The sequence below is a fragment of the Seriola aureovittata genome, chromosome 8, assembly GCF_021018895.1.
Source record: "Seriola aureovittata isolate HTS-2021-v1 ecotype China chromosome 8, ASM2101889v1, whole genome shotgun sequence".
Lineage (NCBI taxonomy): Eukaryota > Metazoa > Chordata > Actinopteri > Carangiformes > Carangidae > Seriola > Seriola aureovittata.
The window spans coordinates 29,042,465-29,060,578 of NC_079371.1; the positions used below are offsets into that span (position 1 = coordinate 29,042,465).

General features: G+C 41.8%; 1 protein-coding gene across 3 annotated transcripts; it reads right to left on the minus strand.

Moving 5' to 3' along the window:
• Positions 1 to 1,174: 1,174 nt before the first annotated feature.
• Positions 1,175 to 18,111, minus strand: spdl1 (spindle apparatus coiled-coil protein 1). 3 transcript variants are annotated; one of them, XR_008828510.1, is made up of 15 exons: positions 17,473 to 18,111; positions 9,571 to 9,732; positions 9,142 to 9,318; positions 8,285 to 8,479; positions 7,749 to 7,898; positions 7,224 to 7,322; positions 7,023 to 7,133; positions 6,790 to 6,930; positions 5,299 to 5,402; positions 4,700 to 4,820; positions 4,373 to 4,439; positions 4,089 to 4,268; positions 3,894 to 3,972; positions 2,387 to 2,522; positions 1,423 to 1,493 (listed from the first exon to the last, which is right to left on the minus strand). XR_008828510.1 is itself a non-coding variant. In XM_056383394.1 (14 exons), exons 2-14 carry the CDS (start codon positions 9,730 to 9,732, stop codon positions 1,322 to 1,324), a joined length of 1,758 nt encoding a protein of 585 aa, XP_056239369.1. In that variant the 5' UTR covers positions 17,473 to 18,111; the 3' UTR covers positions 1,175 to 1,321. The 3 variants fall into 3 exon arrangements, 2 of the variants coding, with proteins under 2 accessions (XP_056239369.1, XP_056239370.1); XM_056383394.1 differs by lacking the exon at positions 2,387 to 2,522 and having other exon boundaries at positions 1,175 to 1,493; XM_056383395.1 differs by lacking the exons at positions 2,387 to 2,522; positions 9,571 to 9,732 and having other exon boundaries at positions 1,175 to 1,493; positions 17,473 to 17,493.
• Positions 18,112 to 18,114: the final 3 nt, after the last annotated feature.

Below are 18,114 nucleotides of genomic sequence, written 5' to 3' on the forward strand. Positions count from 1 at the left end.
TTTCTTTCCAGCATGCAGTGTGTTAAGTCCAGCATGCAGTGTGTTAAGTCCAGCATGCAGTGTGTTAAGTCCAGCATGCATCAAGTCAAGTCGGCGATGCGCAGCGCCACATAAAATCGAACGCACCTATTGAGTGCGAGATGCTGCACTCTTATCACGTTACCTTGATTATGCCAAAACACCTGAATTCAATTTGGGCTTGGGACTTTTCCTTGTACGTTTTTATTATCTCCCTTCACTTCCTGTTTGTAAACAGAAAAAATAATGTTGGATCAGATCTGATCCAATTTGCATATTTGGAATTCATCATCATGTCATCATAGGACAAATAATTCCACTGGCTCTGAATCTCAGTGAGCTCTGTGTTTATACTGTCATATAGGCCTCCTGTCATTTTTCTTGTAATGCTAACATAGGGTTCGTTCTTTTCATGCATGTTTGTTAACCGTCCTTTTTCTATCTTATTTCTTGCGTTTTATGGCGTTGGTTGCCGTTTTTACGCTTCTGGGCATCCCATGGTGTTTTGTTCATTATTGTGCATGAAATGAACTTCATCATATTTTGAACACTTTAACATACTCCGCTTTATTTTTGTCTCCTAGCAGGTAAACATGTGGCCCTACTTCCTTACACGAACCATATCTCTGGACTCTTGACCCACCGCTACAGACACCCTTTGGTACAATCTGGTATCACACCTAATCATGACACATGGCAACCTCGTGTTTAATGTTAATGTCACAATGCTATGAACTTTGGGTAATTCCCTCAGGCAAAGTCTGCAGAAATGCAGACTTACAGAAAGTGTGCATGAAGGTCTCAAAATGTCTGTTGGGGAGCTCTCATGCCCTTGATGGTTTGACAAGTTTGACCTTTTGGTCATAAAATGGCAATTGTGTATGAATTCTGTTATGGTTAAAAACATGTTTTATGAGGTCATAGTGACCTTTGACCTTTCACCACCAAATTCTACTCACTTTATACTTGAGTCCAATTGAACTTTTAGTTCTTCAAGGCGTTCCTGAGATGTCGTCTTCACAAGGAAAAGATTGACAAAATCATTTGATTCAATATCAAGCAGCTAAAGTTACATCCTTTTTTACAAAACAGTTGAGATGAAACTATTGTTGCCAAAGTAACACATTATTATTCATACATTTTAAGAAACTGGACAGACTGTTGCAAATATTTTAATTGTGTAAGATTTAATAATACAGTGAACTGAGCAGAGAGATGTACAAGTCAGTATGTGAATGAAAAAGACTATCAGGTTATAGCAGCACATATACATATAGAGCATAAACTGTGTTCCAGATAAGGCCTACTGTTGAGCACACTGGTTCTCCATACTGCTGTTAGAGCTGACGTGGATCATCTCCACTGCTCTTGGTTTCCTCACTCCCTCCTCTCGTTTATTCTGCTGCTGGTTCTCCTCCTGGTTCTGCTGCTGGTTCTCCTCTAACATCTTCTCTATACAGTCAGTCACAGGAGAGCTTCAGGGGGCCAACACACAAATATCATCCAGTTTTATTCAACATTATGTCTCAATTCTGCCAAGTGATTTTATATTAGTTCAACTCTTCAATTCTATAGAAATATTAGTCAGCTACACTGTATTGATGTGACTTTATTGTCAACATAAACTGTTGTAATCAAATCTTTCAGTCATGTGTTTTTAGTATTTGTCAAACTGCTGGTTTATTAGGTGTCCTGAGCTCTTGACTATGAAACAGGTTCATCATATCCAGGATCTAGCTTCACTGAACCTAACCTCATCCTTCCCGATAACCTGTTCTATCAAGCTGGTTATCACCTGGTTCAGTTAACCCTGGATTTACCTGTCCAGCTCTGAGTGTATTCATGAGAGAGAGGAAGAGTTGTTAATTATAAGCCATGAATGAAGTATTAATATGATATGAAAAGAAAGGTAAATCCAAATTCAACAAGTGAAATCTAAACAAACTAGAATAGAAACCTGATCCGGAGCAGGGGGTATTCCATCAACGTCGCTCAGGAAATCTGCACTTACTTGAAAAGGCCCGGCTAGAATTAACATCAACTTTCACTTCACTCAATCCATTCCATTAACACAGTTTAGCCGAGCCCAGTCAACGTTAACTGAAAACAGGGTTGAAAAGCTACATTAAGCGCCCGCACGGACTGTACAAGCATCCCAGAACAGTCGATTGTCAAAAAGAAGAGCCGTCTTCTTCTCAGCAGCAGAGCAGATCCTGCATTACGGTTACCACCCGCCCTGTGTACCTATAATACGTAAATAATGTAATGTAAGTAAAACCCAACCAGTTATAACTACAGGTGGACTGGAGAAGTTTATCAGTGAGCAGTAACTGACAAGCTCTGTGTGAGAAAATACACATATGCGCACCTTCAGGTGAAGACAGGAGTAGGCTACAGAGCTCCAATAGCTCAGTGCAAATCATCAGTTTACACAAAACCCCAGTTGCACAGGTTCCAGTCCAACCCGTGGCCCTTCCTGCATGTCATCCTCTCTGTCCCTGTGGCTATCAGAATAAAGGCAATGAATGTTTAATTAATTGTACATTGCAAACTGCAGCCTTTATTTTATGTAAATTTATGTTAGACTAATTAATCAATGTAGGTAAGTAGGCAATAATCAGCAGTTTGATCATGCCAATATTCTACTCATTCACTTACATTTGGGGCTGAAGGTTAAGATAGTTATTTATTGTATAATTCATAAATATGATTGACAGCCTACATTATTAATATGACAATGCACTGTTTAAAACCTCTACATAAATAAAAATGTCAATCTGTCCTGTATAATTCATAAACATACAGCTACACATTTAAAGAAAACATCTTTACAGTATCAAACTCTCCTTTTGTATTCAAGAGAAAAATCTAATGTAAATCTAATGACTTCTTTGCTTTTCTGGTGACAGCTGCAAGGTTGACCTATCAATCACACTGTTGACTAACCCTAGTTTCCGAACACAGACATGAAAAAAGTGATGCAGGCGCAAAAAGACACGATAGAACTGTCTTTTGAGATTCTGTTTCCGGCCATTGGAAATTCATTGAAACACAGCTATGTTAAGCTTGACAGTTAGCCTGCTAGGGAGCAGGCTAGTTCAGCAGTATCAGTTACCATGGTAACTGAACAAGGAATCCTATAAGCCACAGTAATGTAAACAGAACTCTGACTTACTTTAGCTAGACTCAACAAATAAGCCAGGATTTTACTTTATCTGTCTTGATGGAATAGGGCCCAGGTTAGGAGTTCACCATCAGTTACCATGGTAATTTACCCCGGTAACAAGTCAACCACCGTCGTAGGACTGAAAACCCAGAGTTAAACCTGAAGTTACTTCATTAAACTCAAATGCTGCTTCGAAGCACAAGCCAGTTATTTGTGCCTTATACAGTAACATCCAGGAGGGAACATGACAAAGAGAAACAGATGTTAAAAAGAATATAAACATTTACATTTATAGTTAAAATTCCCAGAGAAACCAGCTGTTGTGACTTCTGGTACCACGGTAACTCATTTGTGTCTGTGCCAACATTAGTTTACCAGTTCAACCCCTGATGTCTTTAACAACTGTAACATATTATATATATTATGTACAACATATATTATAATATATTTCATTTCTGATGTTTCTGAATGTTTCCTATTTGTGTTGATCAAATGAAGAGTGCTCAGTGTTGCAGACAACTCCATCACAACAGAGCATCAGGAGTCATCAGTTCATACACAGATCTCTGTACTGTAGCTGTCTCAGACTGAAGTGAAGAGGAGTGGACTCACTGGATCAAGCCTGACAGTGAACTAGGCTGCAGACAGGTAATGGATAAACCAATGACAGGAGACAAACTGTACATACACTGTACACACACACACTGACCTGGGGTTGGGAATTACAACAGGCTCATCTCCACTGATCTTCACACACTTTGCTGGCCGTGGCTCAGTAGGCTCTGAACCTGAGGACGTGACAAAATTATTAGTGATGTCATCACATCAGTGAGGTCAGGCCTTTGCTTTGTCCTGCTTGCTGTGTACATGTTGTGATGTAACGTGACATAATGATCCTGCTCACCTTGTGTGGAGCTCAGTGCCTTTACTGTAGAACAGGTGTCAGTCTCAGGGCCTGCAGTCTGATTATGTGTGACACCCATCTCCATGGTAACTGCCTTGTTAGGAGTGGTGTCATCAGAGGGTATGATGTCCACAGGAAGTTTCTCTTTCTTTCTCTTCTGGATCACATTCTTTTTCACCTCTACAGATAAAATAACATCATAGTCACACTTTAAAATTGTATATTTCACAGATTACTGTCGTCTTCCTCCGAGGCACATGTGGGTCTGGTGTTATTCTACTGACCTCTGGGTTCATATTTGTGTTGGAGCTCCTCTACTCGTAGCTGTAGTTTGATCTTGTCACTCTGAGCCTGAAATATACAGAGAAAAAGTTCAACAAACATCACAGTAAACAGCAACAGGAGCGAGTGTGACAGACAGGCAGCAGACTGGTGGAGTAGTTGCTTGTTTTCATGTTTGCAGATGGACAGCAGTATTTGCAGTTACTACTTGTGAATTCAGTTTGTTCTATAATCAACATCCTGTTGTTGTGACAGCTGCATTCTACTTGACCAACAGACACAGTGTTTTAAACCAACAGACAGTAGTTCAGGGGAGACCTGGCAGTCACCTGTTTGAGCAGCCGTTCAGATGAGAAGAGTTTTCTTTCCAGTTCCAGAGCTCTCTGACTCTCTGACAAAGACTTCATCCTCTGTAGTGAAAGCTCGTCTCCTAGACGCTCTGCATCCTTACTGAAGACACACACACACGCACGCGCACACACACGATTTCAGTGAACTAGAGCCCATACATACAGATAAAGACTAATCCAAGACACACCCCTTTGAGCTGTAAGTGTTTTTTAACCCACCAATTATTAAAATTTTTTACAAATATGACGATTCAGTTTTTGTGAACCAAAGTAGCAATTAGTTTCTGTTGCTAAGCTACAGCTGACACTGGTCAGTGAGGCATCGACTATATGGAAGCATGTGACTGACAGAGTTACTGTCTGCTGGTTAGTCTGTATGATGAGAATACAAGTGGCTCTCTCACACGGGTTTATTCCAGTTCCATGAAGTTTTGTGTCAAGTCACCGCTCTGTGTCTCTGACAGTAAAACTCAGATGAGCAGACTGAAAGGGTCTGAAAAGCTTCCAGTGTTTTTGTGCCACATTACAGGTAAACAACAGGTAACAAGACCAAGCAGTGTTTGATGAGTCAGACTCACACAGTGTTGTTGAGCTTCATCTTGAGCAGGTCAGTGTAGTAGGTTTCATCTTGGCCATCATTGCTCTCTGCTGGAGCTGGATTAGCTGGCTGAGACTTCAATATCTATACACGCACATACACACATTCAGTATCTTAGTATATTAGTTGTTGATAATATGAAACATCGCTGTAAGTTAAAGGTGAAGTAAGTGATTCTGGAGAAAGACTGTCAACAGTAAAACAAATACACCCCTCCTCTCAGAGCTCGTTTGGAAGCCACACCCCCAAATTCATGGACGTGCATTGCCAAGGCAACGACACAGTGATGGACTCCTGAGTGTCTTATAGGCTACATTGTGGAAGTGAATACTCAAAACAAACCTTATAATATACAACATCATCAAACTAACAATCTGCAGACAAACACAGCATCAGAGTTAGCCGTTTAGTTAGAAGAGGACTGTAGGTTCATAACTAAGCTAACAAGGAAGCTAATGTTACCTAGCATACCATTTCAAATGATGCATCCAAACAAATACATCCACTGTGCCAACAGACTTGTGTTTGGGTCTTCATGGCTATAAAACCATTCACATGTTGTACAGATAATTACCATGATACAATGCGAACTGTCACTGCTTCTAAGCTAACATGCAGAGAGGACCAGATGGTTTCCCAGAGCCAGCACACCAGCTGCAGCTGGAAGTACTCACAACTCTCCTGCTGCTACAGCTAACATCACACCAATAACATATCAGACCAGACACAAATGTGAGACTGGTACCTGTTTGCTAAGTAACCAGTTGCTGTTAACTTTCACAAACATTAGCAAACGGGACAAAACAAGGGGCCAGTGGAATGTCAAGATATTCCATAACGTTTTTACACTTTTTAAAGTCTCTGTCCCGGTCCTCTCAGTGTGCCTATCATTCAGGGTCAGTCCCAGTGGAAAAGTCCAGGACTCAATTTCTTTTCCAGTCCAACCGTGAACCTGTACCGTTGGAAAGCCTCACTGATGTTGACACCATTCTTCATCCTTGCCTGATCATGGCACTCCTTTTTCAATTAATGTGTAATCTTTTTTTGTTCCTTGGCCATCATGCCGTCTTGACAATGCGATTATGTTGTGGAGTGTACACCAACATCCTGCCACCGCCATTAGATTAACATGCACTCGCCTTGACATCACCACTGGTTTCCCATCTGGAGTCCCCATCAATCCCATTCAAAACTTTTACTGTCCCTTGCTCCCACTGCCCCATTTCCCCCACCTGCCCTCCTCTTCTTTCCCTTGTGCTGAGCACGAGCATGAACATGCCTGTTGCTGATTGCCTTGAATAGTGTTGTGTGAGTCACTTTGTTTATTTCCCATTTACAGAGCTGGGCTGTGTAGGAATAGGTGTCACTTTTTCCTCCTTTAATTCTCTGTTCACTTTTTACAGTTTATGTCCATTTGATTTTTTTTTCTTTCCAGTTAAAATATCAAACTTGTCGATTCATTAGGGCTCACCTCCACCTTCTCCAGTCTCTGTAGTTTACTCATGAGATTCTGGATCTCCCCATTCTTCTCAGAGAGCATGGACTGCAGTCTCTCCAGCTGAGCAGGGTCAGCCCTGGACCCCTGGAGTTGCATCAGAGTGGCTATTTGAACCTGAACGAGTGTCATTCAACAGTCAGTTATAAACAAACCACAGGACATGTTTGTAGCCACTGTATTTATCCAGCTCTCTCTGACACTGGTACCTTCATGCGCTGCAGCTGCTGTTTGCTGAAGGCGTGTTGTTTCTGCAGGGACTGATACTGGACCTTCATACTGATCAGCCGTATCTCCATCTCAGCACGCTTATCCTCCAACTGAAACACATGCACACTGGTTGCTTCAGATTCAGGTTTCTGCATTTATTTCTGTTTACCTCCAAAACATAGTATTCTGGTGGTTTTTACCTCAGCAAACAGGGAGTTCCCTTTGCTGTTGGGATCATGGGCCTTCTGTAGAACCTGGTCCAACTGGATCTGGAGGTCCCGGTTCACCTCACGAGATTTCTGTGCCATGACAGAGACACCAGGATATATGAGCATGCACAAACAAGAGACAAATACAGATCTAGAAACCAAGGTCAGACACACAGTGCTGTCCGTCTCATCACACACAGCAGTTCTGAGCTCTGCAGAGATGATGTGATGCATCATGTCAACATGAAGCAGAGTCTCAACATCTGGTTTATCTATGACATGTCCATGACATTAAGAAATGAGGAACTACCCAGTGTTAGTGTGTTGTTCCTAATAAAGCGCTCAGGGAGAATGGATCATTGGCAGATTCATTACAACTTAAAATTAAACTGTCAATCAATAGTCTGATGAACTACAATAACACAAGAATATTATTGCACACAGACCAAAGATGAATTAACACAGTATCTGCATATTTTTATCTATGAACTGTACAGTTGCAGATCTTTATTTTACCTCTAAGGCATTAAACCAGGAAACAGCCTCTTTCTCTCGGTCCTCCTTCTCCTCTGTGATTCGTTCCAGGTGACGCTGCACGCTGCTATTGGACAGCTCCAACTGCTGCTCTCTGTACTGAGATTCCCGCAGAGTCTGCTCCAACTCCACCTGTTAGACAAACAAGGTCACCTTATCTACTGCTGGAGCTCCACCTGAGGGAGAAAAGCAGGTCTACCACAGCTCAGGAGGTAGACCAGATCGTCCAGTAATCAGGACGGTGGTTCGATCCCCGACTCCTCCAGGCCTTTTGTCAAAGTGTCCTTGGACAAGATACTAACCCCCTGATGGCTGTTCCATCAGTGTGTAGGTGTGATGTATGAATGTGTGAGTGAATGGGTGAATGTGGCAAGTACTGTAAAGTGCAGACCATGTGGAGCTTATGGGGCAAAGTAGCAGTAAGTAGCAGCAACAGCACATTAGATGTAAGGTACCCAGGTTCTCAGTGAGGTATCAGTACAAGAGACAGATGAGTCAGAACAGTTAATCTCCCTCACCTTAATAGTCTCCAGATCCATGATCTTCATCTGTATCTCCATCACCTCAGACGTCATGGAACTCTGGGTGTGTTCGTTCAGAGTTTGCAGCTCCTCCATTTTTTTATTCAGAGTCTCTGTTTGCACCTCCAGTTTGTGTCTCAGCTGTTTCTCACTGAGCTGAGACTCATCCAGAGCCAACTGCAACCTCAGCATCTGAGAACAAAACAACACATTAACAGTTACTGAACACACACAGACATCAAGACTTCACATATCACTAAATGTAGTAATTAGAAAAAGAGTTCAGAACTGCAGAACCTGTCTGAGAAGCTTGTTTTTAGGTGTCTTACAGTATCACGGTGATTGTTGTCCATACATCCATGATGCACTGCAAACAGGAGCTGCTAATATGCTAATAGCTAATTCAGCAAGTAAACAATTTGCTAAAAATGTGCTAAAATGTAAACAAATTAAAAAAAAGAAAAAAAACAGAGCCCACAGTTAACCAGCTGACTTAATGGCAACAGTACTTTTCCTTTCTACAGCTCCCAAAGTATTATGGGAACTGTTGAAGAAAGGAAGGGGGCAGGCTCTACAATGAAATAAGATTTCCCCAATTTGAAATTTAAAAAAAATTTAAATATCAATATGTGGTGGATCACCACAAATAAATCTGTGTAACACTGAAAGACCGGATCCACACAGTTCTAAATTAAATAGGTGCTACAGCAGGTAAACAGGCCTTTTCAAAGCAGAACAAACACATTGACTGTAGTTCTGTTCTGTTCAGGTGTCCCAGTGACCTAAGGTGAAAACTGTCTGTTAAGAGGGTTATTTTTCAGGACCTGACCACAGTGGACCACAGGTTGGTGTACCTTGTTGTGTTGCTCACTGAGTGCCTTGCTGTGGATCCTCTCCAGGTGTTCCTGTTGCTCCTGGAGCTGCTGTCTCTGTTGGGTCTTCACAAGGTCATAGTCTGACTGCAGTGACTCCAGCATCCGAGCCTTCAGCTCCACTTCCTTCTGCAGGGAGTACTTCTCCTGCTCGAGGGCCTGTGATAAACACATCACACAGAGACAGGTGGAAAGGATTAAAGCTCAACTCTGGATAATCCACACACCTGACCAGGAACACTTCTATCCTGAAGAAATAGTTCCTATAAAAATGTCGACACAGTATTTGGTGGAGAGGGTATCTGAAAACCTGGAAACAGAAAACTGAAACCACCTGCATGGGAATATATAGAACCTCTAGAGGTCTGAGAGAAAATGTGTTAGCTGGCCCTCTAAAGAACAGTGTCATACCTCTAGTGCATTGGTCATCTCTACTCTCTGATCATCCAGTCTGTTCTGCAGTTCCATGTGCTGGTTGAGGAGGTCTAGACCAGCCTGAGCAGCCTGCTGGACCTGCCCCTCCCTCTCCCTCAGCTGGCTCCGGAGCAGCTGGACCTCCTCCTCTGCTGCCATCTGGAGAGGGGAGGAAGGGGCGGGTGTTTGTAAAATCTGCTTCGTGCTTCACCACCATGCTGACTGTAACCTGCCTCACTACATCTTCAACACAGCCTCACATGCAACAGCTTTATAATGCTCATTGGTGATATGTTTGCTATACAAGGTCTTTCAAAATGTAGCAGCACATGAACACAGCGTCAGAGACGAGGGCTGCTCAACATCAACATATTAAAAAGGAAAAAAAATTATATAAAACCAAAGTATTATTTATGTCATTTACCTCCTTTCATTTCAGCTCAGTGTGAGAGTCTTTACTGCGTCGACAATTCGTTAAATTGAAACAAAGATGAAAACATAGATGGAGATACGTCGACCCTGAACATCTAAAAGTCAGGACAACACATCAGTGTGGTTCGACCTTCCTCTCTGGAAGCAGTTTGCCTGACTGACAGTTTTTTTTTTTTTTTTTTAAATTTATTTTTATTTATACCTTATCTAATCAGGAAGTCATATTGAGATCAAGATCTTATTTACAAGTGAGACCTGAGTACAGAAAAATAAACATTCACATATGTGTTCATACAAACAAGTGGACATGTATTTCTATAAACAGCGATCAGCGTATATATTTAAATGCCTTTAAATATTATTTACATTAAGATACACAACCAGGTGGATAATAAGATGATGACTTAAATGCTCATAAATGCAAGTTAGAAAAGAGATTAAGTAAAACAATTACACCCTACATCAGTCAGATAAAATTTTCAGTTTGTCGAGTTTCAGTCTGTTCTTTAAGTTATTCCACACAAATGAGGCATGATATCTGAAGGCTAAAGATTAGTATTCACCGCTGGAACATACAAGGGAGTGATGATACATTTCTGGAGTATGTCTTTATAAATTGAGTATCTGTTGCCATGACTGTAGTTAGATTTTTGTTCAGGCAGATACTGTAGATGGAGGGGAGGGTCCATATGGAGGCTACACCTGCTTCCTGTGCATACTGGTGATTTATAACACACATCTTCTCCTGCTCTCAGTCCTGGTCGTTTTTGGTGAAAGGTTAAGGTTCTCCACCTGCTGGTGTTGTTCCAGGAAACAGGGTTTCCTGATGTGTTTAGGAAATTATCTAATGTTGGACTTTCAACAGATTCAGAATTTCCCTGTCTAACTTGCATTGTTAGTGTAAGATGAGATTTATTCTTGTGAGGACATATTCAACAGATTGCCTTATTTTGCATTGTACATTATTTTGAGTCCACATAATTTAATTATTTGTAACTACATTTATAAATATAGTATTCTGCTGTTTAAGTTTAATCTGGAACTATATAATATGGCGCACTTTAGTGGCAGGTAATGTGAGTTATGATTAGGAGTGGCGGAGTGATATGTAAGAGGTGAGATGTCACTTGGGTAGTCAGTGTTCGGTCTTCCTAGGTTGGGGTTCTCCGGGAAAGGAATAAAAGATGGATTGACCTGTACAGAGAAGTTGTCCCCGTGCTCTTGCTTTACCCACAGCCCTTCGCTAGTTTAATTAAGCAATATGTAAGGCAATAGTTAAGACATCCAAAAACATGTCTTACACTGGTGGCAGCGGGTTTGTGGTCTGCTAATTTTTGCAGAGTTTTGAGTTTTGCCGGGGATTAACGAGCCGACTGCCTGCACGACGACGGCGCCAATTTTTTTTCCCTCCTCACCGTGGACTGCTCCTGCTTTAAGCTAGCGACTCGGTCAGTGTGCTGGTGGAATGAAACGGACTCTGGTGGCCATTAAATCTTCAAGATAACAACGAAGCAACATAAAAGTGAGTTACAGAGACTGACAAAGTGGACACAATTTTTCTGCTCTCTTCGTGGATTTTCATGCTGCTTCATGCGGGAGTACTGCTTGTGAACTTCTCTACGTTGGACGGTTGCATGGTAAAGTTGTTTACGAGTCACTCTGGAAACTTCAACTGCAGATTAAACCCACCAAACTCACCAAAACTGAGACTGTTAAGCTACACATGCCCATTCTGAACTTTCACTGTACTTTTAAGAGCCGTGCCCTCGCCAGTACATACAGTGGGCACTGTAAATAAAAAAAAAAAAAAAAAAAAAAAAAAAAAAAACGAGAAATGGCCAGTCACAATAACCTTTGGAATGAACTGCCCTTTCCTTCTAGCCATGAAATGCCACAGTATTGTAAAGGGGATTTTCCTCATGTTTTCATGGGTGATGGAAAAGAGGATTTTTCAAAATGGTGTAGACGTTTTGAAGTGGCTGTCGAGGCTACTCCTAATTATGATGAAGACAGTCTGGCTAAACTGCTGCCCACACGCCTTGGTGGTGCTGCTTTTAGTTACTGGGATAGCCTACCTGATGCAACAAAATCTGTCTACAACTCTGTGAAAGAAAAACTGAAAGCCGTTTTTGGACAGACTGCCTACCTGTCAACATTTCAAAGTTTTGTCAATGCACGCACTCGCCTGCCTGGAGAAGCCCTTCCAGTTTTTGCTGCTGAAATTAGCCGACTAGTGGAGGAAGCTTTTCCCACATATGGACAAAATGCTAAAGATGGAGAAAAATTCAGACGCTTCATTGCTGGAATTGAGCCGTACCTTCAGCTACGTTGTCATGAGCAGGGTGTCAAAACACTGGATGCTGCACTTCTGTTTGCACTACAGATTGAGACAGCTCATCATGCTAGCAGGGTGTTTTCATCTCCAAACACTCTGCCGTCTTTTCCTCAGACACCTGCCTCACCTGCTGTCCCTCCTTTAACACCCACTCACCTTTCTACATCCTCTACTTCTCTTGGTGTCCACTCTGCCACCTCAGATGATCTTCGCAAAATGCAGAGAACACTGGAGACACTTTCAGAAAGAATGGAGCAATTACAGCTAGAGGTGCAACGTCAGCGACAAGACACACGACGTGGCTCATCAGACCACAGATCTCGTCAACGGAGCCTCACTCCTGATGGTGGACGAGGCCACAACCATTACTACACCTCAGACAGAAACACCTACAGAGACTCCTCCTATGACCGGTACTCAGCTCGTGATAGCTCCTACAGACCTTCAAGGCATGAAAGAGACCGCTATGACAGAAGGGATTCCTACACTCGTTCTGGATCATCGGAGCGCCATACACGTGGTTACAGCCCATCACGCAGAGACTACACAGAGCGTGGCCGCTCTCCTGAACGCCTTGGGGACAGACATCCCTCTCGTTCTTCTCACCACTCTCAACGCTCTCCAAGTCCTGGACACGTACGCTTCCACTCTCCTTCTCACACAAATAAGGTAAACTACAAGTAGTTGACAATGTGGGCCAATTGCCAGCTACAGACACTACCCAGGCCCATAAAGACAATGATGCCCCACCTACTGACTTTACCAGAGACTGTTTAGCTGGGGTGGATGTTTCAAAAAGATATGTGTCAGTTGTGATTGAGGACACTGTTGTGCATGCTTTTGTTGATACTGGAGCTGACATTTCAGTCATCAGTGAAGATTTTAGGATGTCTACAACTTCTCTCTACAAAAAGCCCATTGTGAAACAGTTTGTTCCGCTCACTGGTGTCACAGGTGACCCTCTGGACTCAGTTGGTTCAATCTCAGTCAATTTGAGTATTGCTCACAAGCCAATGACTCATGCCCTTCAAGTTGTCAGAAACTGTACTAAACCCCTGATTTTGGGCTGGGATTTTCTGGTTGCTAACGGCATTATTGTAGACACACGAAACATGGCTCTTATAGTAGATGACAAAGTAGTGCCACTGGTTAGCCCACATCAGTATGTCCCAAAACTGACTGACGTTACAGTATCTTCTACAGTGACAGTTCCAGCCATGTCAGAGATGGTCATCACAGCTACGCTAGATGTGCCACTCAAAGGACTAGTACCTCATGATTATGCAGGTGTGTTTGAACCACACTACACTGATCATTCATCTGCTGGTTTTGCATGGACTGTGGCAAAAGCTGAACAAGGTTCCATCAATGTGAAAGTAGCAAACCCTTCCAGTGAGGAAGTCATGTTACATTCGGGCACTCAGATAGGAACTTTTCATGCCACATCTGGCAACAACAACGACGAGTACACTGTGATGGAAAATTCTGTGTGTAATATCAACATTCAGCAACCTGGCATATCCAAGCCACCTGTACTGCCTGATATTTCAAACCCTGACCTCACAAGTGCACAGCACAAGAAACTGAAAGACACTTTAACCTCATTCTCAGATGTGTTCAGTAAACACTCACATGACTTTGGAAGGACAGACCTGGTCACACACAAAATCTCAACCAGTTGTGACACTCCCATCTCACAAAGAGCCTACCGTACCTCTCCTTCCATGAAAGCAGAAATCCAACGTCAAGTGGAGGAACTTAAAGCTCAGGATCTCATTGAGGACAGTACAAGCCCCTGGGCCAGCCCAGTGGTCATGGTGAAAAAGAAAGATGGCACATACAGATTTTGTGTTGATTTCAGAAAACTGAACTCGGTTACCATCACGGATGCACATCCTCTCCCAAGAGTCGATGATAGTTTGGATGCACTATCTGGCTCTCAGTTCTTCTCCACCATGGACATGTCAAGTGGATACTGGCAAGTTGAAATGCATCCTGCAGACAGACCCAAAACAGCATTTATAACAAGCGATGGTCTCTACCAATTCAAAGTGATGCCCATGGGTCTGAAAAACTCACCACCAACTTTTCAGAGACTAATGGAGCTTGTTTTGAGAGGTCTCCACTGGACAACATGTGTCATTTACCTCGATGACATCATTTGCATGGGACGAGACTTCAGTGATCACCTTCAAAACCTGACTGACATTCTCACACGCTTCAGACAAGCAGGTTTGAAACTAAATCCAAAGAAATGTGAGTTTTGCAAATCTGCGGTCAAGTACATGGGACACATTGTTTCACGTGATGGACTGGCACTGGACCCAGTCAACAGCCAACGTATAAGTGAATGGCCTGTCCCAAAATCACCCACTGAGGTAAGAGCATTTCTGGGATTGTGCTCTTATTACAGACGTTTTGTGCACAAGTATGCATTCATTGCTCATCCTCTTCACAGACTCACACAAAAACATATGCCATTTGAATGGACTGAAGAGTGTTCCACTGCATTTCAGACATTAAAAGATGCACTCACCTCTCCTCCAATAATGGCATTTCCCAACTTTCATCAGCCATTCATTCTCGGTACAGATGCATCTAACTATGCTATTGGCTCAGTGCTCTCTCAGGTTCAAAACGGAAAAGAACGGGTTATAGCATATGCAAGTCATGTTCTGACCCGCACAGAAAAGAGATGGTCCACATATGACAAAGAACTTTGGGCCATTGTCTGGTCTGTCAGACACTTCAGACACTACCTGAGTTGTAATCCATTTACAGTCATCACTGATCATCGTCCACTCCTCAGTTTACGCAAACTGGATGTCACACATGACCCAACAGGACGACGAGGTCGTTGGGCTTTGGAGTTGGATCCTTATCAATGGACAATGAAACACAAAGAAGGAAAGAAACACACGAACGCTGATGCAATGTCACGGATTCCCATCTCACAACAGGACCCAGTGGTTCCAGAGGAAACAGTGCTTCCCTCCCAGGATGATCACTCCTCTCCTGTTAAAGTGGAAACTTCTCCTCCAGTTCCACAGTTGCACAATCCTCCTGTGCAACCCTCTTCAGTCCACCCACAACAGAACCACAGGTCTGACACTGTTCCTGCAGCATCTGCTGGGACACACTCTGGTGCCCCACCAAAAACACGTTGTGGACGGATTGTTAGGAGACCAGAGCGGTTGTTGCTGTGAGCAACCCCTCTTCTATTCAAAAGACAAATATGGACTGTTTATGAACATTTATTGGGACACTGGACATTTATTTGCTGATTATTGAGGGTTTACACTCAACATTTGCAGAAGGACTTTTAAACAAAAAAAAAAAAAAAAAGGAAAAAGTTAACAAAAACAACAAAACAAAGTGAATGCAACAACTAAGAACAAGAAAAGAAAACGGCCTGAAGTAAGATGTGTGAAAAAAAAAAAAAGAAACTGTATGGTATGTTACTGACTTCTGTTGTATGTTGAAAAACAAATGTTACATGTGTTTTATGGTTCCATGATTCAGATATTTCCCAGTTTTGAAGTTCAAGTGTGAATGTTGACGAAATTTGTGATGTCTGTAAAATGTAATAGCATAGGGCACAGTTTTCAGACATTTATAGTAGATTACTTGTTAGTTATTTCCATTTTTCTACCTAGTGTTCTCTTCTGTATTTCAGTGTTAGGATGAGATTTATTTTTCATAAACTTTGAAATGAGGACATTTCATCTGAAGAAAGGGAAGAATGTAAGATGAGATTTATTCTTGTGAGGACATATTCAACAGATTGCCTTATTTTGCATTGTACATTATTTTGAGTCCACATAATTTAATTATTTGTAACTACATTTATAAATATTGTATTCTGCTGTTTAAGTTTAATCTGGAACTATATAATATGGCGCACTTTAGTGGCAGGTAATGTGAGTTATGATTAGGAGTGGCGGAGTGATATGTAAGAGGTGAGATGTCACTTGGGTAGTCAGTGTTCGGTCTTCCTAGGTTGGGGTTCTCCGGGAAAGGAATAAAAGATGGATTGACCTGTACAGAGAAGTTGTCCCCGTGCTCTTGCTTTACCCACAGCCCTTCGCTAGTTTAATTAAGCAATATGTAAGGCAATAGTTAAGACATCCAAAAACATGTCTTACATTAGTTGTGCACACCAGAAAACCAGGTCTCTCACTAGAAATCTAGGAACCCCTCTTTGGTGTAATTTGTTAAATTATTTTTCATGATTTATACAATCAAATGTGAAGGCAGACATGTTGTGTCTGGTTCCCTCCAGTAATGACCTGTGTTGATGTTCTATGATCTATTCATAAACAAATATAGACAATATATCATTATCAGATTTTTCTTAAACCCACGATAATAGCATTTCAAGTCCTGTTTCAGTCGGGCTGATCTATAGGATTACACAGTCACAACATGATCAGTCCAACCTGCATTTTCTACTAATTTCCTCAAAGACGGTAGGAAGAAAGTGAAAAAGTAAACTGTCTGAAACTTTTTGAAATTCCTGAATATATTTATATTCCCTTTCAACTGGTTTAGTTAAATCACAGCGTTTCTTGTTTACTTGTCTATACACGATCTCTCACACCAGTGTCACTTCAGCAGCAGTTTATACAACTGAAAGACGTCACAGCCTTAAATGTAAACTGTCAGTGAACAGCCAAACCTACGTGTCTCATATTATCACCTGAAAGACACAAACTGGAGACAGTGACAACGCACGGTTCACCTCCAAACCATCCTCGCATCTGCTGCTGTAATACTGAGGTTAGTGAACACCGTCTCCTACTAGTCATGACTGAACGGATAATTCACTGTAGTCAGAGATAAAGTTAGTTTAACTCACGGCCGTTGGAGACGCGAATCAATGAATCAGCGGAAAGAACTGTTTGTTGTCACCAGCCGCCTGATAGACAGAAAATAAACAGACGACCCACTAACTAGCTAACCACCGTCGGCAATAATGGCGCTTCAGCAACTTTCCCAGTTTTTTTTTTATCACAAAGTTAACGTAAACGGTTTAATTTCCCCTGAGGTGACGCAGAAGTAACAACAGACAGCTGGTAGAGGCAGTTACAATCGTTACAAAATGGAGATAACAACGAAATGATCATGTTTACCTCGACGTGTGGACAGTCTTCTGGACAGTCAGAACTACAAACCGCCAGTTTTGTTTAAATCGAGCACAGTTCCCATGAACTATCGCGATAAGAAACACGAGATTGCCTCAACGAGAGTTGTGCCTGATTGGCCAATGAAGCGATAAGGGGCGTTTGTATTGTTTGATCTCATGGAAAACAATGCACAGAAAAACACTCTAGTGTCTCTATGATAAATCTTATTATTGTAATGTAAATTTACAAGTAAAAAATCATGCTTTATTGATTTGGTAGAGTTCAAATAATATAATAATTCAATTCAACACTCTCCCAAACAAAAAGCAATTAAAACTGTAACTGCTGGTGCTGTTAAAATGTTTATATAGTCCTAGATCCTATTGAGGAGACAAGTGCGGATGTGGTTCACTGAGAGGGTTTAGGTGTATTGATGGACCGATGTCTACGCCATCTACTGTGATAGGTGGTGAATAGCTTTACTTTGTAATTGATGCTCCACAATAGACCTGAGAATGATACACATAACACTCCACTAGTCCTGTAATAAAATCAGTGATAATAAAGGTTTCATTTTAAAGTCCAAATAAAATAGTTAATTATACAAAAGCACTCAACAGAGAGAGGAACAAATACATGTACACTATG